At 37.3% G+C, this 25,020-nt stretch overlaps 3 protein-coding genes across 3 annotated transcripts in view; 1 reads left to right on the forward strand and 2 right to left on the reverse strand.

The window, feature by feature from the left end:
• Nucleotides 1-25,020, forward strand: part of LOC134540837 (allatostatins) — a 510,609-nt gene that overhangs the window by 193,857 nt on the left and 291,732 nt on the right. The gene's annotated exons all lie outside the window — the stretch shown is intronic.
• Nucleotides 6,629-9,825, reverse strand: LOC134540735 (cytochrome P450 4C1-like). Its single transcript, XM_063383632.1, has one exon. It carries the CDS (start codon nt 9,820-9,822, stop codon nt 8,287-8,289), a length of 1,536 nt encoding a protein of 511 aa, XP_063239702.1. The 5' UTR covers nt 9,823-9,825; the 3' UTR covers nt 6,629-8,286.
• Nucleotides 19,840-23,077, reverse strand: LOC134540713 (cytochrome P450 4C1-like). Its single transcript, XM_063383598.1, has one exon. The coding sequence runs from the start codon at nt 23,069-23,071 to the stop codon at nt 21,533-21,535; it is 1,539 nt and encodes a 512-aa protein (XP_063239668.1). The 5' UTR covers nt 23,072-23,077; the 3' UTR covers nt 19,840-21,532.

The following is a 25,020-nucleotide window of genomic DNA, read 5'->3' on the forward strand; positions in this document are numbered from 1 at the left end:
CCGGCGTCAGAAGCACTTTTTGACGTGACAACGTCTAAATAAATCGATGAACGCCGGCTGCACGCACGAAAAAGTGTCCCATTGCGCACATTGTCTCGTTACGCTGTGTCCCGTTACGCTCATTGTAGGCTTGCGCCGCATCTATCTCTCTTCCACTCGATTGGAACAACCATTGATTTTACTTCTTCGAGGCACATTAAACTTGAAACACTCCCTTTCGTTTCCTACTTTTCCTATCATCGTCCTATCCTCAACAGAATAACACAGATTGGAAGAAGTTAAATAGCAAACATGTATAAAAGTTATAGTTAAAATAATCTCTTCGTTAAAGTAATAAACATATTTGAATTAATGAGTGCAAATAAAAGTAAAATTATCAATTAAATTGTAGATTTCATTTCACTCCTTCTTTGTATCCGTACAAAATAGTGATAATTCAATAAAAATGATTCAATTTTATTCATAAAAGTATGCAATCATTTCATAAATGTTTTGTTATGACGTTTTCACGTTAAACTATCGTCCGTAAACCGACTTTACAGACAACCAATTTTTTTTCTTATTATTTTAAATTTCACATTTTCGGTATTAATCGGCCAATCCAAACGTGTATGCTAGGCGTCATTATTACAAGCGACCAATTATAATGCTATTGTCTGGAACCACGGCCGAATGTTGTTGATTTCATGTGTCGTCATGGCAACTTCCGAGGCCGCTGACGCTCGTGGCCACGCCAAACAAAACACTGCCGAAAGTCCGGGAACGAAACATAAACAAAACAAATGAGCATCATGAAACAGTTGCAGTGAACCTGTAAATACCGTAGTATTACAAAAGTAGCAACTTCACGAAAATGAAAATAAAAAATTGCACCAAATTGTGGTTCGTCTCCATGAAAATGCGGACAACGGAGAACGACATGAAGCTGACAAGATAGAAGACGGTGATAAAACACCTGAAGCTGACATTGATTGAAGACTGTGATGACACATCAGAGGCTGACATGATCGAAGACTGTGATGACGTACCTGAAGCTCGCAAGTTCGAATACTCGTGGATGAAGCGACGAGACCAAAACGTTGGAAACGAGGTGTTAAAATTAATTATTCTGACCAAGCTTGCGATGATCGCAGGGTCGTTGACGAAAGTGACCAAGAGGCTGGTGTTAAAACGGAAGACTCCAGAGATCTTAATAATATTTATTATGAACATGCAAGGCAAATGATAGCAGCAGAAGAGATTGATTACGCATCATGTGAAGAAAAAACAAGATGGCGGACGTGACGTCATACTGGCTGATGATATATTTACCTTGGCATTATTGGTTGGAGGTTAGTCTGCCGGCGGCTACCGTGGGGGAAGTATCGGTCGCCATTTTTTTTCCTCACTGGGTTCGAACCGAAGACATAAGTGTGTTTTTTAAATAATTCTTCATTATAATTTGAATTTTTTTATAAATTATAATTTTTTTTCCTAATTTCTAGCATAAAAATTACGGATTTTCAAGATGGCGGCCGCAACGAAAATTGTAACGATTTATAATCCAAGATGGCGGCCGTAACTAAACGTGCAACGATGACATACACATCCAAAATGGCGGGCGTAACGAAACGCGCAATGTATCCTATAATCCAGGATGGTGACCTTAACTAAATGTGCAACGGTGTTTTTTTAAATAATGTTTTATTAAAATTTGATTAATTAATTTTTTTATGAATTTAAATTTTTTTCCGAATTTTTAGCATAAAAATATACGTATGCATACCATATACATTTCGCCATTACCACCTCTCTCTTTGTAATAAAATTCGTTGTGTGGTAGTTAAATAAAAAAACGTACTAATTGCATTGTTTACATTTATCATCGGTTGCAACACCGTTTCAGCTGGTGCAGTGGAAGGCTTTAACTATCGGGAAGGAATAAAATGTTGAGCTTTAATATTAAGACAGAACGTTCTGCATAGTTATTGAACACTAGCACTCTGATACTTGGCTTTCCACGGGTGGATCATTATTTTTATCAGAGAATGTTTTCTCTTAAGAATCACTATAGAAAACTGGTATCTAAATTAATATCACGTGTTTCGCCCATCGATACTCTACGAATAAACCAAATGTATCCCTTTTTTGAAGTGAAAACTTCTTTAGCCGCGTTGAGCGATTTTTAGTAGGAGGAAAACTTACGGGTTCGCATCACCGACATGCTAGTGACGTGTTGCGCCAGACTGGCGACGCGCAGCGGCCTGTGTACATGTATACGCATATATACACTAGTACATTGTATATACTCGACTGTATCATGTGCGTGTTGGACTCTTTTTTGGATGGGTAAAATCTTGTGAGTTCGCATCAACGACATGCTGTACTAGCAGTAAGTGAAGTTAATTTGACCACGTGAATACATGACATAGGTCTGACATCACTGGTAAGTCATAGCTAGGTAATAAATGTTTACGTAATTTTGGCGTACCACTGACATCTGTAGTGACTAAAAAACGATGTCAGGATAAATGATATGTTAATATCGTACTGATATACCAAAATAATTTTCTTACGTACATTTGACGTATAAATGAAGTCATATTACACATTTAAAAACAAAGTTTAAGTTTTCGCTTCTGTTGACAGTCCTCATGACTGGCTTTTTTTATTTTTTCATTCTGGATATGGAATGATACCTAACTCACTGTGAAGTAGAAACACAGCAGATTTTACCGTGGCACCAAAACATTTTTTAACTCATTCCAAAACTTACATCTTGTCTATTCTAACTATAAAGAACATAAGTGGGATACTTTTTGTCATATAAATATACAGTTTTACTCAGAGTTTTAAGGAATCTTTGAACACTTCACTTTCAAAACAAGAGAAAGATTCACTAGGCTTCCTGGTATATCTAAATACCACCTCCATAACCCTTTCACAAAATTAGAAATTTGGTACTTCTTGATGAATTTTGCACACTCGCCTTTCAAAACAGGAGTATGTTTTTTGGGTGATCAGGTTGGATAAAAGGGAAAAAAAAATCATTACAATAAAATAATCTAAAATATACTTTTGTTCGGTTATTTGTTTTCTACGTGAATAAAATTGCACAATTAATTGACCTAGGAATAATATTTAGTGAAAATAATGTATATCTGACATTTCGGATGGACTACCCCCATAATCTTAAATAAAGCCACTTTACTTTCCTTAAAATGGAGTATCACACGCTTTTTTTTTATTTTTCGCTTGTAATTTATAATACTTGAAAGCTATTTGTGTAAACGTAACACTTTAAATTTCTTGCATTTGTATTTTTTTGGCTAAACATTTTTTTTTTCAAGCGATATTTACTAACTGTGATATTATTTCTGTATAAAGTCAAACAGGTGATAATTACAAATATTTGCGTGATATTTACAGCAATTTTATCACATCTAGTAAATATCTCTTGAAAATATTTGTGAAGGAACAATAATGCAAAAGATATATAGTGAAATATTATAGAAGCAGTGAACCAGAAACGGAAAAAAATCAACATGACTTGTACGACCCCACCTTAAAGCTTAGGTATTGCGGGAATTTCAGGTATAAATACAATATTTATACTTATCTTTATTCTAGCGAGACAACTGATAGCATTTGTAAAAACATTCAACATCTTAGTTTATTGTAGTAATAACTAAGAACATCTCAATGTATAACGCTTAATTTTACTAAGGACATGAAATAAATTAAGTTATTTCTGTATGTTTAAATTTTATTCTCTTATAGCCAGCTGTGAATACACAAAATTATGTTTTGTAATGCCATCACAATTCCTGTGTATTAAATGCTGTGTAAAATATATAGTGAAAGTAAACAAAACTATATTAATACTAACGGTGCATATGAAACTGTTAGAATATTATTTCATACAAATATGATATTTGTATTTGTAAACATATAATAAACAACTTCGTTAATAAAAACCTGGATAAACCCGCAATCAAGTAATAGGTTAGGTAAAATAAAAATTAAATTAAAATAACGCATCAACTATGGAGAGATTCTTCCTTTATATGTAAGTTTAACTCAAACGACAAACCAATCACCAATTATAATAACAAAAATATAATATATTGATCACTAACAATTTTCCTTAACAATTTATACACACAAGATGTTTGCTTTATAGTCAGCGAAACAAACTCGAAAGTTCATGGATTGGATCAGTGAGCAAAATTAACATAATAAATTTTTATATTCGTTTGTTAAGAGTTCCTGGTAGTAAAATTATTTCCGCTTAGGCTTAACTCTTTGTGGTATATCCTCATTAGTCTTGCTTACAGACCTGTGGACCTTAACCTTCAATAGATTTGATTTGTGTGTGAGTAGTGGAGGGGATTGCATCAATTTTAACTGAAATAATTTTTTTATTATATTTTTAATAGAATTTTATTTAGTGTATTTATACTACATTCACTCGATAATCTCTTTGGAAATGGCTATTGCATTATTATTGTACTTTATTTAACACTTAGCGACGGTTATTGCTTTGTTGATGCTTTTTTTCGTCTTTTGAATTTTTACTGTCACTATTTACACAAGTTTGGTTAGATAAAAGTGAATGTTTAGGCAAAAAAAAAAAAAATTGGTTGTCTGTAAAGTTGGTTTACGGATGATAGTTTAACGTGACAACGTTATAACAAAACATTGATGAAATGACTGCATACTTTTATGAATAAAATTGAATTATTTTTATTTTAATAATAAAAGAATAAATACTTGAAATTATACTAGTAATAAGATTTTTAAAATGCAAGAATAATTAACCTTTATTGCCGAAATTGTTGTTGTAATAAGCAATGAAAACCACATTAACTTTTCACTTCACTTCACTTTATAACCAGTCGACGAAACAGTTCACGTGCAGATGTAAGTTGTGTGCTGCCGCTGTCTTTCTTCTCCTCGGACGCATAGGCCAATTGAGTGGAAGAGAGATAGATGCGGCGCAAGCGTTCCAAGTTCATTCATGTTAAAGTTGGGTCAGTTTTGAGTGACCCTTGCACTAGATGCCATAAAAGATTTTAAAAAAGTTTAAGCATTCATAAAAAGTTCATTGAGTTTCCGTTAGTGTGTTTCTTATTAAAATCTACAGTTTAGCCCAGATCTATACCAAATTTTGCACACTTGATTTTGGAAACACGAGGAAGGTCACTCACTGACTAGGCGAGATTTCGAGAAAACTACCCCTAAAGGCCGGATTTAATTATTCTTGATGAAATTTCGCCATTTAATTTTGATGCTTTCTTCATTTCCATGGTAGCTGCTTTTGTAATTTCATCAATGGGTGTTGAATTACCTTAATAGATGGTGTTGCGTTGAATCGCGCTATCGCTTGGTGCTTTCGTCACGTTTTTTCTACAGGTTTTTGATCTATTTAAAAAGTATTGGAATTACTTATAAAACATTTCTTAAAGCGGTGCAGTATCAGCAATAAACTGAAGTTGCTACGAGCAAAGCAGCGGGTTTTTAGCTAGTAGTCTTTAAATTCTGCTACAGAATGAGAGTTTAATATTTATTTTAAGAGTCTGACCTTTGCAGCAGCTAAATCAATATTCAGTCCCTCATAATTACTAGTTAAGCCATCAAGGAATTAAATGATCGCGTTTATAGTTATGACCTTTTTATCAAGCTACACCTTCTGGCAGCCATGTAATAAATAGCTTTGGTTTATTATTATTTTTTTAAACACTTGCCAATGGGCATGCAGCTACCTTTTTTTTCGAAGAGTGAGTGCCTCGTTTTTTGTCGTAAGGTTTATGTTTGCGGTGATGTTCTTTGCAAATAGGGTCACCACAAACTGGTTGCGCAAGGTTTTATTGTTGTTGTCGTTGTCTAAACAGCTCTCGGTACACGGCGTTATGACATGAGTAATTTTCGTGAAAATGGAATGGAAATTCGATGAACGGAAACGTGTCAAAAAGATGGCGGGTCCACGTGTAGCAACATGAACCCGTATATAGTCACTTTCGTTAACGTTAGGGGGCATACAGAACGTATTGGTTTGCCAGATGAAACTTTATGATAGTTAAATACCCTGGAATATATTTGGTAAACTAAAATAGCCATAGCAAAACATAATTACAGTTTTTTTTAAAAAATACATATTTAACCTGGCATTACGATGATTAAAATAAATATCCTCTTGCGAAATTCCCAAGAGGCTTACAAGAACAACGGTAGAACGCGCGTTGGATAACCTCAAGGGGTGTAGTTAAAAATCTTGCCACTGGAAGATTTATTTATTTTACCTTTTTAATAACATAATAATAATGTTGAATCAGCTCAATAAGGTTACGATTTGTTTGAAGGAAGTACTTAAATACTGATTTTAGTTGTTTGAGCAATAATAAATATATGAAAAACATACTAATTTTTATAATATGAGCTTCAGAATCTTGTGTCTTTAACAGGTCGGGTTAAAAAAAATTATTCGGAAAGAAATTAAAGAATATACAACCGGAACAAGTAAAATTGTCTTTAAACCTATAATGTTCCAGTTTTTAATTCAATTTAATTCTCCTTATGCATACTGTAAAAAATTAACTGTTAAAAATGCAGCTTTGCCAGCTAATGATAATAAATGTATGACTTTTTTTTTCATTTTGTGAATGTTCTGCCATTCAAATGGTTGGTACGCTTAACCGAGTTGAACTTAAACATAAAATAATGATTTGGAACGAGATGTACACTCTTAAAACGCATCTGGAAAAAAAAACATATTCATTGACTGATTGAGTCAAGACTTCTAATATTTTAGTATTTATCGTCGTCGTAACTAGCGCATAAAGGATTCATATCGGCAATGCACGGCTATAAGGCGAATAACGTTGTAATCACATACTTTTAACCTTCTTAAATAATTTAAGTACATGTATTTCGCATAAAATTTCCTATTGCATTCTTTAACATGCTGTGACTACCGGAAAACATTGAAAGAATTGGGGTTTGTTTCTATGTTACTAGATTTCAACATTATTGTTAACTCATGAGCTGTCGTTACTTATTTTTTTGATACGATGCCACCGTAGATTCACAAATATTACATTCAGACTGACTCATAAGAAATAGAGATCTAAATCTCGATTAAATTCGTTAATGGACAAAATAAGCCTATTGAAATGGAAACGGGAAAGGTTTGTTGGGAAAAAACTGTAGTATATATTTTTTTAAGTTGAAATATAACTTTAAAATAGTAAAGTCATAGTTTTGAAGGATTAAAAACCTCTTAGGTAAATATTTCAAAAAAATCTTTTGAGAACCAAAAAAATTGCATAATTTCCTTTATAGGGACTGTATAAAAAATTGTTGAAAGTTATTTGTTAATGGTTCTCAATTGACCTTGCCCAAATAAATCATGATCCTAGTTGTGAAAAACGTATTGAATGTAGTTCTGTGTTCAGGATTGATTTGAAATGGGGAATTTAAAATGTTGGCTTCCTCATTTTTTAAATGACTGATATTTTTTACTGTATTTTACTTAAATACTCTAAAACATGTTAAATGTATAAGGCCCAATTCAGAAATTTGTCAAAGTGTGACTTTAAAACAATAAACCAAGAATTTTTTTAAAGAGCCGAAGATTTATATAACAGAAAATAACGTAGAAAACATATAGTATGGTCACAATTTCAAACATTCAAAATTTGCAGTACATTTAGGTATTATATTTTATACCTAGTAAGGTCAGAGAAACTTTTTTTTGATTGTTAATCCAATAGTAGTTTTTAGAATAATGGTAATTTTTATTTATATACGTAGGCAATAATAAAAGTTTTATTTAAGTCCTGGAAGTTTCACGAGCTTCGTCAAAAAACATGTTGTTCTCTCTCTATCTCTCCGGAAACTCATATGTTAGTTATAGAAGGTAAATGTGTGACTATAAACTGGCAGAACAACGTCTGTCGGGATTTGAAAGTGATATAAATTAATTGTCACACTTGACATTCAAATTAACAAGACAAGTTCTAACTACATCGGATTTCGAAAAAGGTCCCCGTCCCCCTGTGATCAGCCCGGGCAACGCCGGGTATTGCAGATAGTTTTTAATAAAAATGAGCAAAACATTACGAATATAACAAAAAAACAATATCATTTCAAATCTGCTGATGGTCTAAAGATGTTGGTGGAACCTGTATAATTAACACGTAAACCAAAAAAAAAATACCTAATTTACTACTAGAGACTTTAAATTGAGTAAATAACTTTGAAACATGAGTTTATATAAATGAACTAAAAATATTGGCGTATAAAATATCACTTCTTTCTTGGAACAAGCTTAACGCTATAACCATTAACCATGTGAAGACTCATCTTAAACTGCAGTTGTTCCATTTCTTCTCTGGATCCACAAGGGAGGACTTCGTAGCTGCGGAGAACATTAGACAGGATAGTAATCATCTGCATGCAGACGTATTTCTTCCCTATGCACATCCTTTGACCTCCCAGGAAAGGAATGAAGCTAAACGGATGTCTCTTGGCACGGTTCTCTGGACTGAAGCGGTCCGGGTCGAATCTATCCGGATCAGGGAAGTATTCGGGGTTGCGATGAATCAGCGAGATGGGTATGGCGATGTATGCCCCAGCGGGCAAAGTATACTTGGTGAGTGTAAGATCCTCGGTGACTCCCCTGGCAGTAAGAGGTACGGGTGGGTAAAGCCTCATGGTCTCGTTGATGACTTGCTCGAGGTACACCATCTGCTTGAGGTCTTCGTATGTCACCGCCCTGTCGATGTTTTCACCGAATATCTGCTCCAACTCCTTCACGACCTTTTCCTGAACGTCCCGGTGTAAACCCAAGAGCATGAGAGCAGCCGACATGACTAAACTCCCTGTTCCCATTCCGGCCACAATAACGTTGATGGTGTTGTCCTTGATCTCGACTTGCTTCAGCAAAGTCGAGCCGTCGTTAAGGCCGGAAATCACGTGGTCCAAGAACCCGAGGCGTTTCTTCTCCACGTCAAGAGATTCGTCAGATATCTCCCCGACTTTTTTCATCGTCCGACAGGAGTTGATTTCCCGCGAGCCGTCTGCCAGTTTCTGCGTGATCACGTAGTCGGCGTACTCCGACATGTCTTTAACACCGTTCACCATCTTCTTGTAGTTGGAAGTCGACTTCATCAGCGCAGGTATCCAGCACCACGGCCGGAGAGTGGCGTGGTACATCACGTCTTCTGCGACTTGCAAACTTTCCATAAGGTCCATCCGTTTGTTCTTCAGCATGTTCATGTTGGATCCCAAGCTGGTCTCGATGACGATGTCCAGAGTGCACAACGTCATGTGTTCGAGTATGTCGAAAGGTTGGCCGTCTTCGTGTTCTCTCAGCACGTCCACTAGCTTTCTGCTCTTCTCGTTGAAGACCGGTATGAAGCTCTTCAGGGTGGGGAGGCCGAAAGCCGGGGTTATGATCCTGTGGAACCTCTTCCAGTCCGTGGGGTCAGCGGTTGTCAAGCTGTACCCGAAGTACAGTTCGACGACCTTGTACGGCCGAGGCTTGGAGAGGCAGGCGCTCTTGTTCAACACTATCTGGAGGTCCCGAGGGTCGGTGAGGAACACCACAGGAAATGGTCCTAACCACGCCTTGAACGTCGGTCCATGCTTCTGCTGCAAGTCCCTCACGAAGTCTAAGATGCGACTGGTGTTCTTCACGACGTCTGTGACGATCCCCAATACTGGAAGTCCCTTCGGTCCTGGTATCTTCTTCAGCAGTTGGAAGCGGCGACTCGTGAAGAATATCACGATTGCCAACACTAGCGCCAGCAACGAGCACAGTGCTGCAACCTGTGGAAACATGTTGACTTTGTTTGACTCAGGCAGTAAGCCTAGTATTTATAACAGCGCCAATTTTTTTCCCAGGCTGTCATTTTCCTAGAATTATTATTTTTATTTTTTTTTTATTATTTTTTATTCGCTGGTCTTATTCGGCTTGATTACACGTTAACTGCGAATCAATTTTCCACTCCCTAGTAGTCTCATTATGCTGAAACCGGTTGACCGAGATCAAGTGACGGCAAATGGAGAAACTTTTTTTTTAACGACATTGCAAATAAAGATTGTGTTTTACAGCAATTATACGATTGTAGATTTATTTCAAGTAAGGGATTAGTATCCTAAGTAAGTTTTTTTCTAATATTTTTTTTTCTTTTACCCAAGTACTTATTTAATGTTTTTTTTTATTATTTTACAGTCATATTATTAAGTCAGTCTTATCAATCAATCGTGTTTTTTTTCTGTTTTGAATTATTTTTCTTTAAGTTTAGCATGTCTAAACCAATAAAACTTTTTTTTTAAACCCTGAAAATTGTGGGTTTCTGTGGTTGACGGTGTAACTAATATTTAATAATTTCGTGACTGACTTACTTTTAAAAAAAGAATTTTAAGTTGGAAGCTACATAATAATGGTTAACCCGAAACTTTATATTATGCGATTTGATGCTTTCATGTCATCCTAGCACTGATGACATAAATATTGTATCTAAGTCTATTAAAACCATTTAATAAGAATTTTTAAGTGGAAATATATTTTTTTAATTTAATATGTTTGTTTTTCAATGTGTATCAAAATCAAATGGAAAAACATGAAAAATTAGAAGATAAAATTAATGTGTGTGTGTGTATATATATATATTTATATATTTATATATATATATATATATATATATATATAACCATGTAGATGTACAATTCCGTATTTTTATATTTATACCTTTAGCTACTAGCATATGCTATCGCTTTATGATTATGTTAAATACCTGTTGAAGGAAATTAAATATTAAAAGTACGACAAGAGTTTCGTTGGCTATGTGGCGTACACCACCTCACTTTGTTTCAAATTTAGGATCGTTGATTCGCGTACAACCGGAAAATTGTTTCCGAGAAAACAATGTCGTATGTGCCACGGCCGTAGACAGTATGCATGAACAATTGCATTAATGTATTATTTGGTTATTACATTAGAAAAATATTATTTTCTTTAACTCTTTACATTTATTGGAACTTGGAGAAGCTTGGCTTCTGTATCGTAGCCCCGTCGACTGCTACCCTGATGATGGCGACAGCAACGTCGACCGAAACGTCGGTGATATCTTCGCCTTAGACGCGGCTACAGCCCAGTAGCCAAGGAACTCCAGACCATTGGTCGCGAAATCCTACGATCTTTATTAATACTATGGAACTTAAACATCATCTTATAACATTTTATCGTGCTCTTATCATGATGTGAAAAGAATCTTTTGATATGTTTCCAAACTTTTTTTTTATGATTGATCAAATAGAAAATGTGAACATACGTGAATTTCTGTATGAATTAAATACTGATCTTTCCTCGACTATTAATCATGGGTAACTGGAATTGGTTATTTTCGTTTAGTGTTTTAACCTTGGCTGTCTGATTTAAGGGCTTGACGGGTTTTGTTGAAGTCCTTGACGTTCCGATACACTTTGTTACAAAATTTATCATTATCTTCAATTACTGAAACATTTTTATGGCTCTTTTTATGTTCCAAGAGGATAATATGTTTTGATCGTTTTGTTTCCAGGATGCGTTTACTCTACTATTATGTGTGAAATAAGTGGTTAGATTCTATCATTATGCTAATTATTAACCTAAATTATTAACTCCTATACATTAAGTCAGTTTTAGCTGGCCTGTGAAATTTTACTTCCCACGTTGGAATTATTCTTTTGTAGTTTTTAATTCCAGATATATTAAGAGAAATATTGAAAAGCCATGACTCTAGAAGAAAACGTAGCATATTTACACATCTATAGAAACATAGAAGAAAATATCTTGTGAAAGTAGGACTATTAGTCAGGCGAAATATTTAACTAAATATCTATTTTTTTTTTTTTAAATCTTAGGTATTGTGTAGAAGATGTAGAAATATTTTAAATTGGTGCTATACCCATTCAGGAGTTAATGGAGCGCAATTTGACAATAGAAAAGCGGCATACTTTATTTTATGTGCTAGGAACTTAACCGGTAAAGCCCTACAATGGATTATATTTTTTTTTGTAAATAGTCCAGACATGTTCATAAAAAATTACAGGTATTTGTTAATATGTACATTTACATTAAAACAACTGTTTCACGATAAAATAGTGTTCGCAATAATACTAGGTTCTGATTCTCACTCGGGCATTAATGCTTTGTGTTGTTCCGGTACCTCCAATAGTTGAAGATATTTCCAGTGTTAACTATGCACATAATAAACTTGACTAAACAAATTGTCAAAAGTTTGAATATTCTATTATCATTTATTTGTTTAAAAATATATGCTTGAATGAAAGTTCTATAAAAAATAAAAATAAAAATAAAAATATATGTACCAGTTTTTGTACGAAAAACGTATTTCATATATGTTAAAATAACCATAGCCAAGATTTGTTCAAAATTACAATATATATTTCTTTTAATATTACATACTTTTTCCTGGCTAATGGTTTCTAAAGGAATTTTTTTGTAAAAGTACAGAAGATGTACACACTCGACATGTAATAAACATGCAACGAACACGCATGATACTCAATGAACACACAATACACACACTGGACACACAATGGACACAAAATACACAAACTTGACATGCTCCGATAAAAGTAATTAAGACTTGAAAAAATCCTAAAACTGGCTTTAGACCTGATTTTCGAAAATAAATTATATTAAAATACTGTTAAGAGTATAAATGTGGGGGAACTGGGTTCGTAAGGGATATCCCAATTAAGTTTTATTACATTTATATTAATTACTTATATTTACATTACTAATAAATAATTGTACTTAAAAATTTCTGATCACTAATCACTTGCACTTAAAAATGTTTATTCGCAAGTCACTCTATGCCTGTCAAGTTCCGCAGTTCACACTCCTCACTGGAGCTGGGCTCGACAGTGGTTCGCCCCTCACCCCGCTCCTGTCCACACACACAGTCTCGCGCCACTCGGTCGCACTCTCACGATCCCGTCGCTCCTCGTCGCGCCACTCTCGAGGGAGGGTCACTTACCCTCTTCCCTTCACTCGCGGAACTCCCGCGGAGGCCGGCGTCGTCGCTTATATACCCGCGGCGTCCTTCTAGAAGGGACGAGAGCGGCTGTGACGTGTCGCGTCATCCCTGCCCCGACCCCGACGCCCGAAAAGTCCAGAAAGTCGTCGATTATTCGCGCCACTCCGAGCGGCGGCCTCGGGAAAAACCCGCAGAATTTCCAGGCCGCTAAAAGGGTCACTGACAATGGCCTCGGGTGCGGAAGGGGGGTACAAGGGGTAGCTAGGACCCTTGCAATCCGGTCAGGCATGGGTGGCCGCTGGCCAGACTCGCCGTAAGGACCGCTCAGGTGCCTGGCACGCGTCGCGGTCTTGCCTCCTAGCACGCATGTAACAATACTGACCATCTGGTTTAATACTATAAAGTTTTCTCACATGATAGGAGTTATACTCCTACGACATTTCTAAAATATTATCAATTTTTAAAGAGAAAAAAAAGGATTTGCGGATTCTCCGACTGCGACATTTTTTTTTGCGTCCAGTCAGTGGTTGTTTCCCGGGCAGTCAGTGACCCCGAGGGCGCGAGCGAATCAGCCGCGACGTGGCCGAAGGCTGAGCGATTGGCACACGTGCCGTGCGCTCGGCCGGTCCGACCGCACACAGGGGCGCTCAAGGCCTCTTGCGTCACTTCGCGCGGCGAGCCCGCCTTGCCGAAGAGGTTGCACTATAGTCGAGAGCCGGCACCCCCTGCCCGCGGGGCCGAAATACCGCACGGAACTTTCCACGGCCGGGAAAAAAAAAAAATTCTTTCTTTTGGAGGCCGAAGTTTCCCAACATGGGACTGTCGAGTTTACGCTGCCCGTGGACTGGCTCTCCTAACAGCAGGCGGGAGATCCGAGCGATGTTCATGATCAGCCGACAACCTCTCCTCCCCACTCGCGAAGAGCTTCCAATGATGATGAAGAAGAAGGTTGGGGGGGTGGGGACAGCAAAATGATGACTGTGTTACAGCACCGAGTATAACATGTTGTCGAGGATGATTTGCACTAAGTCAGCGCAGCTACTACATATTAGTGAACTCCGCTAGAAATCGGATTGCAAAGTAATATGGCTGCAGGTGGACGAACCCAGCGGGAGGTCATTGCCCAACTACACAGAGTAAACCCGAGTAACTCTTCCCCTTCCCCCCAAAAAAAAACGGTAGATGGTTCTGGCGCTGATATGCTACCTCCGCGGGACACAAACGCTTCCATCACCCCAGATACACCCCCCATCCTCCCCCGTGACTACTTTTCCCATAATAACAGGATATCATTCCCGAAAGGGAAGGGGGAAGAACGATAAATTGGCCCAAACCACATACTTCAACCCTGTCCCTTAAAAGACAATAACAAGATAGCCGATCCGTAACGGTGTTGCCCCTAGGATGGGCAGCCCTTCAGGATTTTTCTGACAGTGGTTAGTTTAGGTTAGGTTAGGTTAGGTTAGGTCACTTTACACACTAACCACTGTCAGAAAAATCATGAAGGGCTGCCCATCCAAGGAGCAACAATTCAGACAACCTTTCAAAAACACTACTGTCTGAATAATCCTGAAGGGCTGCCCTTCCAAGGGGCAACAATTCAGACAACCTTATAAAAAACACTACTGTCAGAAAAATCCTGATGGGCTGCCCTTCCAAGGGGCAAGTTTTCAGGATTATTTAAACACTTAAGGAAACATGTTTTCAGAAATTGGATGGGCTGCCTTTCCAGTCGCCGTACAAACAAACCATTGCCATGAAAAATCCTGAAGGGCTACCCTTCCAAGGGGCAGCATTTCAGTCGCCCCCTTTTATATCACACGCTTTAGTGATCGATATTGAATATTGGTCATTAGAATTAAAAACCATTCATTTATTGTGAATATTATTGTATATACTGTGTTTATAAACATTTTAAAGTGTGTTTTTGTAGGCGAGGAGTCAGTTTGCTTGTAAGCTTCCATTATCACTGGCAGGGAGAGTGTATGTGGAAGGTTTTAATAGTCTCCTGGCCGTTTTCACGTGGCTTTTTTTTGTGACAGTATTACGAGTAAACACGATATCTTACGACTTAGTTGTGTTTTACTTTGATATGCCCAGGTCGAGCACCACTGTTGAAACTCGGGAAGCTGTCTTTTCACAGACGAGAGAGCCAAACGTCCGATCGTGCATCTTCGGTTTTTTAAATTTTTATTTTGGACAACTCATGATAACTAATGGTCAGTAGCGGATCCAGAAGAGGGGGGGGGGGGGGGCTAAGGGGCTCAAGCTCCCTCCAAAAGCATCTGGGTCCACTATTGTTTTAGTGTTTGCCTTGATAAAGCTTAGTCTCAGCTGGGTCAAGCCCCTCCCAAACCAAAATCCTGGATCCGCCAATCCTAATGGTCAATTAGGTTAGGTTAGCTACGTTATAAATACTTTAAAACATTGTGGACGGTTGATTTGGTTAGGATAGCTACATTAAAGATACTGTGAAATTCATGTAAACGGTTTCCTAGCCTTGGATAGCTACATATTAAAAAGTAATTTGCCAAGCAACCTTCGGGGAACTTCGGGCGTGGCTCTCTCGAAACTCTTGAAACCCGGGTGAGTGCGACTTGTAGCCTGTCTTGTGGCTGGCTGAAGGTTGTTGTGGGACCTGGTATACGGCACCGTGTCGTCTGCGCAGCAGCCCAGCTTCACTGGGCGGTGTGCCGGGACGTGGCATGCCTCTGGTACCTTTGAATATATATACTGTATAGAAGTCGCCAGCCCAGGTTAAAAATTCTAATACGGTTTTGAGGTAGTTGGTTAATTCACCGCCGCAATCGCCACCATCTCTAGGGCATCGACTTGTGGTGGTCCCTAGCGGACAAGTGTCGAACTCTTCAGACACCCCTTCCCCCTCCTGTTGAACGACGTTGAGCTGCAGTGAATGATGGATGAGGGGTGCGGGGAATGACAGCGGGCGACAGTGCTGCGCTCTAACGTGTAAATAACAACTAAGACGATACGGGGCGTTACGGCAGCGCACTGCAGCGGTGAAGTTCCCAAGCTGCTCATTATACGCTTCTGAAAAAAGTAGAGTAAATCCTATCCACTCGCGACTTCTATACAGTATATATATTCAAAGCTGGTACTGTGTCTGCTGTCTGAATGGGGGGGGGGGGGGGTGATGATGTTGGCCAGCACTGGGTACTCCAGCTAATTGTAGCTGAGCTCGCGGTGCTCTGTTGGAGGGGCGCGAAACCTGTTTGCGGGTACTGACCTGAGCTCGTTTGTGAGGGGGGGGGGGGTGGTACTTCGGAGCCCAGGGGACCAGAACAGCCCCCGAGGGGCGAAAAAAAAATCCTGAACACTTAAGAGGCCACTCCAGTGTTTCAGGGGCACTACGCAACCCGCGTTAACCTCATAAGATTCAATGCTATTTTCATTTTGCTTATAACTTATTAACTAATATTGATTTCGAAATGATGCTTGCTTGATATGTAAAACAACGATGCTCTTATCAAAGCCCCTCTCTTCAAAAACGTGCATAAATTATGGTTCAAACCTAGACAATACACTTATGCATATTAGTAAAGATTAGAATAAAACCATAATTTATGCACGTTTTTGAAGAAAGGGGCTTTGATAAGAGCATCGTGGTCTTACATATCAAGCAAGCATCATTTCGAAATCTACATTAGTTAATTAGTTATAAGCAAAATGAAAATAGCATTGAATCTTTTGAGAACGCGGGTTGCATAGTGCCCCTGAAACACTGGAGTGGCCTCTTAAGCTGGGTTTACGATTGATTTCCTTAAGAATTGTAACTTAACATCGAGCACACGATTAAGTCAAAACTACATTTTCCAGTTTACGATTGACATAGAAGTCGTTAATTCTAACCAATCACAGCACAAAACACATGGTCGGCCATTGTTCGAAACGGAGAAGCAGGTTTGAAATAGGTTTTTGACAAATGGGATATCTATTTTTTTCGAAATGGATGATGATTACAAATGGCAAATATACGAATTCTAACCCAAAATACTGCCTCGCTCGGTCCCATAATAAGACATAAACTTCCGGTTGAAAGGTTCCGGTTTGTTGTGATTGGTCGCTTCCCTTAAGTCTTAACGAAAAATATAAAATATAACCATTTCTGTTTAAGTCTTAAGTCATCATATGGTTCGCACACGACCCGTCAAAATTCACACACGACAATCATAAACCATTCCACTAGTTTACATAGAGTCATGTGATAAGTACACGACTAAGTCTTAAGTATTAATTCTTAATTTTCTATCCGTAAGCCCACCTTTATTAGACTGTGATAAGTTGTAATCGCGCCAGCGGTTACTTCTCTGTGGTTGGCGGTCGCCTGCAAGAGAAGTCATTGCCTTGTTTGGCCGGGCCATTCAGGACGAGTTTGCTTCCGCACCGGATGGCTGTGATTGGTGCGCCGACATTGGGCATATGCCAGAAATAAACTAAACCAATCACGAAACACAGGCGATTCCAAAGCGTTTTTTTTACACACACAACTGGTCACGAATTATTTTCGCGATATATATGCACATGCCCCCCCTTCTTATAAGTATTAGCATGTAAGTACATTATTAGAGACCTGTAAAATTCGCGATTGCAAATCCCTAAAGGATAGACTCCATGATCCTATTTTTAAAGTGAAACCCGTGACATAACACAAAACCCTGATAACTTTGTTTAGTAGGTATGGTAAAACTGAAGATATTAAAACTCCTCGGATTTCTTTAGAAATGATTGAAATCGGAGGTTTTCATTAACATTTAATTTTTGGTGTAATGAGTAGACACATATTTTTTTAAAATTTATTGTATCTTTTTGACAAAACTGAGTAAAATAATAATTCCGTAAAGTAAAAATTGCATAAGTAAATAAGATCACATCATTTTAAGTATCCATACCCTAAAAAAAGAAAAGGACTTCAACAAAAAAAATATTTTAACGTTGTTTTGCTGATATAAAAAACATGAATTTTCTCAGTTTCTCTTTTAGAGGGTAAAAACAAAAACTTTTTTTTTCATTTAAAATTTTAATTTGCCAAATATTTTTATATCAATTTAAAATCATTTTAAGAAAGCCACCAGTTCTAGTGTTTACATAGATTATTTACAACGCTAATCGTTGCTAATAAAATAATTTATGATCGATTTTAAAGTACTATCATTAAATTTTTATTTAAAATGGTGTTAATAAATCAATGTGACAATAATTAATAAATTGTTCCAAAATGTTGATGAGTCTTTCATGTACTTTCATAGGTATTTAAATACTGGTTCAGAGAATTCATAGAAGCCTCGCCGATTTTGACGCATTACCAACTCTGTAATTTACGGCTTATAAAACGTGTTTGTGTATTTAAATAAAACTTCCCCAAAATATTTTGCACTCGTGCAAATTACATCTGCTGATTGGTTGCCGACTCGTTAACACCTGTTGACTGGAATGATCGTGATTCGCTAATTCTTCTGTTAAAGATTTTTCATTGGCCCAGAGTCCTTCAGATAAACTGTGGCCCAATCACTGAAGCAAAATAATGTCAAAAGTATTTGGACTCTATCCTATCGCGAAATGAGTCCGCGAATTTTACAGGTCTCTATACATTAGTAATTAAATTCTGGAAATATTTTCTACGTTGAACGGTGAATGTGTCCGTTGAATATAAGAGTGTTAAAGTTTGGTTTGTAACCAATGTCTGTATTGTGGTTGTATGATTCATTCAAGTCCTTTTAAAATTTTTTGCAAGAGAGCGCTTACAAAAAAAACGTGAGCGAGTCTGTCATTACTCGCCAGTGATGTGGCAACATCTAACCTCGCTAACGAGCAAAACTATGTGCACTCATTTTGCATATAAACACATCATTAAAAACCTCGTACACGAGATTTACCGTGGAATTATTTAAATTAATGCCTAGCGTGATAAAACACCAGAAAATTGTGTTTTCAACTACATTAATTGACGCGAATCACAACGTAGTTTACGCGCTCGCCGCTAGAATTAGCTGCCGGCGCAGCTGCATCAACAATCGATTCATTCCATTTGCAGAGAGAAAGGTCAAATTATGTAATGAAACGGCTTCGATAAAAGCGAGAAAAAAAAAAGGGGGGGCGGGGTTTTGTCTGTAAAGTCTGTTTACGGACGATAATTTTACGTGATGACGCCATAAGAAAACATTAATGAAAAGTTGCTTACTTTTTATTTTTCAAATATTATTTACAGTTTTTGCAAATTTAATTTAAATAATTGGTTTAAATATAATCACGAACAATTAGTTAAAAAGCCCGCCTTAACCTGTTCGAAATTAAAGATTTTCTCGCACGGTGGTTGGCCGGTTCTTGCACGCTCGGCTCAGGCGGAACGTGACAATTTTTCGTGCGTGCAGCCGGCGTTCATAGATTTATAAAACTTGAAAAAATAAATAACTAAACCTTGGTTGTGGTTCTGATTTTCGACAAGTAATTTTACTTAAATACTGTCCCATCTTGTTAAAATTCATTAAACTGTTAGTACTATAAATATTCCTTCTGTGTCTGCGAACTTAGGTTAGCCCCAGATGGCAGCACCGTTGTTGCACATTTCCTTTCCATGCGACTTCCGTTTTATTCACAAAATTTTTCCTGCCCAGAGATAAGATGTTAACACTCAAAAAATTTAAAATCAACGTTCTTATTACCTTTTTAAAAAATGGCATTCTCCGACCAATTATTTTCATTTTGGAAATAGGAATGTAATATTTGTGGGTTGTTTTTAATTATTATAATTAAAACCTTTGATTTGCATCCAAAATTAAGAAAAGCAATTTCAAATAGGTTTATTCATCGGAATCAGTTTAATATTTTACTTAGTACATAGTATGTTCAAAATACTTTTAAAGTGAAACCCGAGACATAACACAAAACCCTAATAACTTTGTTTAGTATGGTAAACTGAAGATATTAAACTCCTCGGATTTCTTAAAAATGATTGAAATCGGAGGTTTTCATTAACATTTAATATTTGGTGTAATGTGAAGACATATATATTTTTTTAAATTTATTGTATCTTTTTGACAAAAACGGAGTTAAATAATATTTCCGTAAAGTAAAAATTGCATAAGTAAATAAAATCACAGAATTTTAAGTATCAATTCCCTAAAAAAAGAAAAGGACTTCAACAAAAAAATATTTTAACGTTGTTTAACTGATATAAAAAAAAACATTAATTTTCTCAGCTTCTCGTTTAGAGGGTCAAAACTAAAACGTTTTATTTTTCATTTAAAATTTTAATTTGCCAAATATTTTTATAAAAATTCAAAATAATTTAAATAAAGCCACTATTGCTAGTGTTTACGTATATTATTTACATCGCTAATCGTTGCTAATAAAATCATTCATGATCGATTTTAAAGTACTATCATTAAATTTTTAGTTAAAATGGTGTTAATAAATCAATGTGACAATAATTAATAAATTGTTCCAAAAGGTACATGTACTTTCATAGATATTTAAATACTGGTTCTGAGAATTCATAGAAGCCACGCCGATTTTAACGCATTACCAACTCTGTAATTTACTGCTTATAAAACGTGTTTGTGTACCTATTTAAAAAAAACTTCCACAAAATATTTTTTTTTGGTAGAATGAAAAAACCTTAGTTTAAGTGAAGGTAAGGTACTCTTTTTTAAAAGAAATTAAGATGGTAAGTTAAAATATTTGCTACATGATGTAGTGCAGTTTTAAAAAACAAATTAAATGACAAATCATAAATTTCTGTAGGAATATTCTTTTATTTTGAAGATTTTATGTATTACTTAATTTTGGAATTAAGAGGCACTCTAGCAATCTTATTTTCCCAATATTCATTTTTATTGAGAACATTATAAAATAATAAAATATATTATTTCACTTAAGTTTCATGTGTTGAGAACGATACTGTCTCATTGAAAATGTAAAAATTGCTATTACATCAATAAACACGCCAGGTTATTTCTGTGAAGACAAAAAATATATATATACTTATTACTGTAAACTTTTTTTTATATAATTGGCAATTAAGGGCTATAAATGTTTGAAAACAAATTTTGATTAAATGCGTACATTTTATAAGATAAAATTTTAAGAATGTAATTTTATAGGAATCATTTCAAGTGGCTTAAAAAAAAAGGTATTAACACAGACACAACATGCCATATAAATACTTACGTACAGAAAGGTGGTTTAGTAAAAAAAAATTCTTTGAAAAGTTGGCTAAAAATTAGAACAACTTTTCGTATTCGCTGCCCATTCACTTTTTTATCAACTTTGGAACTTAATTATCTATATTTATTTACAAATAACTAATGGTGTAAAATTTTGTATTTAAAACATTAGATATAATTATGTCCAACTTAAAGGAAGGACACTACTTACATATTATTTTTTTTAACGATTGACTTCATGGATAAAATGAGAAAAATTATCACATCAAAACCATATTAAGGAAAGATTATAACGGCAAAATTAATGGTCATGGTATTTCACTTCTTTCTAGGAATAAGCTTCACGTTGCAACCATTAACCATGTGAAGAGTCATCTTAAACTGCAGTTGTTCCATTTCTTCTCTGGATCCACAAGGGAGGACTTCGTAGCTTCGGAGCACGGTGGACAGGATGATCTTCATCTGCATGTAGGCGTATTTTTTCCCTATGCACATCCTACGACCTCCCAGGAACGGAATGAAGCTAAACGGATGTCTGTTGGCACTGTTCTCAGGACTGAAGCGGTCCGGGTCGAACTTGTCAGGATCAGGGAAGTACTCGGGGTTGCGATGAATCAGCGAGATGGGTATGCCGATGTAAGTCCCAGCAGGTAGAGTATACTTGGTTAGGTTAATCTCCTCGGTGGCTTCCCTGCCAGTAAATGGTACAGGTGGGTAAAGCCTCATGGTCTCGTTGATGACTTGCTCGAGGTACACCATCTGCTTGAGATCTTCGTATGTCACCGTCCTGTCGATGTCGTCACCGAATATGTGCTCCAACTCCTTCACGACCTTTTCCTGAACGTCCCGGTGTAAACCCAACAGCATGAGAGCAGCCGACATGACTAAACTCCCTGTGCCCATCCCACCCACGATAACAGTCAGTGTGTTGTCCTTGATTTCATCTCTCTTCAGTAAGGGCGAAGTATCTTTCAAACCAGAGATTACGTGCTCCAAGAAACCAAGGCGTTCTTTCCCTTTGGATTCGTCGGTATTTTCTTGGATCGGTTCAACCTTCTGACTGCTGTTATCTTCCAGTTTCTTGGCGATGATGTAATCTGCGTAATCCCACACGGCTTTGATTCCATTCTTCATTTTCTTGTAGGTGGGCGTCAGCTTCACGAAGGCAGGTATCCAAAACCACGGCCGAATTATTCCGAAAAATATTTCATCTTCGGCAATACTTAAACCCCTCACTAGCTCGAAACGTCTGTCCTTCAAAACGTTCATGTTGGATCCCAAACTGGTCTCGGTGACGATGTCCAATGTGCACATCATCATGTAGTCGAGCATCTCGAATGGCTGGCCATCTTCGTGTCTCTTGAGCACTTCCACTAGTATTCTGCTCTTCTCGTTGAAGACCGGTATGAAGCTCTTCAGGGTGGGAAGGCCGAAAGCAGGAGTTATGATCTTGTGGAACCTCTTCCAGTCCGTGGGGTCAGCGGTTATCAAGCTGTACCCGAGGTACAGTTCGAGCAACTTGTAGGGTCTAGGTTTGGCTAGGGCGGAACTCCTGCTCAGCACCACTTCGACGTCTTGAGGGTCGCACACAAGTAAACCACAGTACGGTCCTACCCACGCGATGCTTATTGGTCCGTGTTTCCGTCGTTGATCTGCAATGAATTCTAAAAGACGGTCGGTGCTTTCAAATATTTCTCTGAGGTTTCCCAAAATGGGCAGTCCTTTTGGTCCTGGTATTCGTTTCAGAAGCTGGTAGTAATGGCTCGTGCGAAATCTCACGAACGAAATAACGACCGCCAGAAGTGCGCACACGACCGCTACTTGGCACAACATACCGCCGACTGTTACAGGAGACATCGTCCCGTGCATTTTATTGGAGGATGGCTACGACTTTTATTTTTCTCTTTAACATTTTTCTCGTTCTCTTTTGGTCCAGTCATTCTCTGCATTTTTTTTTGTTGTTGGTTAAAAAAGGCGCAACGTAATCAAAGACCATGACGAGGCCATATGTCACCTTTAACTCTGATGAAAATTTTTCACACAGTGCATTCCTGAGTGATTTATCTCGTGTTTATCTTTTCTTTACTAATACGTATTGTACATTAAGTGTTAATTGCGTGACAACATTTTTAGCAAAGGTTAGAAGTGCATGGCTAGGAGTAAGTTTTATTTTAGGCATTTCATGGCTTTCTTGCAATTCTTATGCGTGAAACTAATTTTTTATTTTCCAAAGTCACTTACAGAAACCCTCAATACATCCGGGGGAAAAAAATCGGCTCAACAAACGTTTTAATTGACCAGTAAACTACTCATTATCTGACTTTCTAAAGTGTGTTTTGTTTATATTGGAAAACATATTTCAGAAAGAGTTGTCGCAATTACTTTTTTATAGACGAAACGGAACTAAGAGGCCCAGGGGTTAGATTACCGGACTCGTAACTGAAGGAACCAGGTTCATATCACGATACGTCCAAATAGAAAATGTACTATACATTGTAAATTTATTTTGTAAGTAGAATAGAAACATACGCTTAAAACCACAGATATTTGTAAAATTGGTACATTTAAATCGAAAACAGCTGAATCACTTCAAAATATTTTTCGCGGTAACACTGGACTCTGATTCTTTACCCGCAAATTTATGCTTAATGTTGTCCCGGCACCTCCATACATAGCTTTGCAGTATTATCTGTGCACAATAAACAATCATAAGACAAAATAAAGTCCAACGATTGAATATTCTATTGAATTTTCCAAAGGTTTAAACACCGATTAAAATATAACATTTATGCACCAATTTTTTTGTAAGTTGTACTCAGTATTACCTAGAAAAACGTAATTTCGGTATTGTACAACGTTACAACACATTTCTTGTGTTACTACGAACTATTTCTTGGCAACTAGTTTCCAAAGGAATCATTTGTAAAAGAACAGAAATTTATTTATTTTTTGCTTGCCGGCCCATTCTCCCGATTCCTTCCGCAACATCCCCGAGATGCGTCGTTGTGTGATACCTAGAGACCGGAAAAATTCGCGGATTCATTACGTGATAGGCTGAAATTCAAACATGTGTATAATTATGCTGGTTCCTCCTATTGGATCGCGCTTTAACTGGAGGCTCTCTGGGCCAATGAGAGACTATCGACCAAAGAAGCGTCGAATCACAAGCTACCCAGTGGAGACGACTCACAATTTAGTAACCAATGAACACGCGTGTTTACTTGAGAAGTGCAGAGGATAATGGAGGCTATCCTAGAGGTCATTGAATCCGCGAGTTTTTCCGGTCCCTAGTGATACCGTCTCGTACGAGCTCGTCAACACGAGCCGTTGAAGCCACGTGTTGTCATGTTGTTGTGAAGGGTTCATGACGTCATCAGCTGGCGGAGGCGCGGACGTCCCGGCTAGAGTCCAGCGAACTTCTCCCCCCCCCCCCCCCTTTTCCGCCGTCAAGGAACAACAACCCCCTCCCCGCGGTTGTTTTTAAATGGTGTTGGAAGAGGTCAAAAAGAGGCGCTTCTGACCTGGGAAGCCTTCATTTCACAAACGAGAGAGCCACACCCGTAGTTCCCCGATGTTCATGCTAGCTTTTTTTTTTTTTTTCCGTATCTTTAATGTAGCTATCCTAACCAAATAAACCGTCCACAATGTTTTAAAGTATTTATAGTATAGCTTACCTAACCTAATTGACCATTAGTATACTTTTATCAACACTGCCATATTTATTTACAATGAACAAAAAAAAACCGATGATGCACGTTCGGGCGTTTGGCTCTCTCGTCTGTGAAAAAAATTGGTTTTCTGTAAAG

Source organism: Bacillus rossius, chromosome 17 (assembly GCF_032445375.1).
Source record: "Bacillus rossius redtenbacheri isolate Brsri chromosome 17, Brsri_v3, whole genome shotgun sequence".
Taxonomy (NCBI): domain Eukaryota; kingdom Metazoa; phylum Arthropoda; class Insecta; order Phasmatodea; family Bacillidae; genus Bacillus; species Bacillus rossius.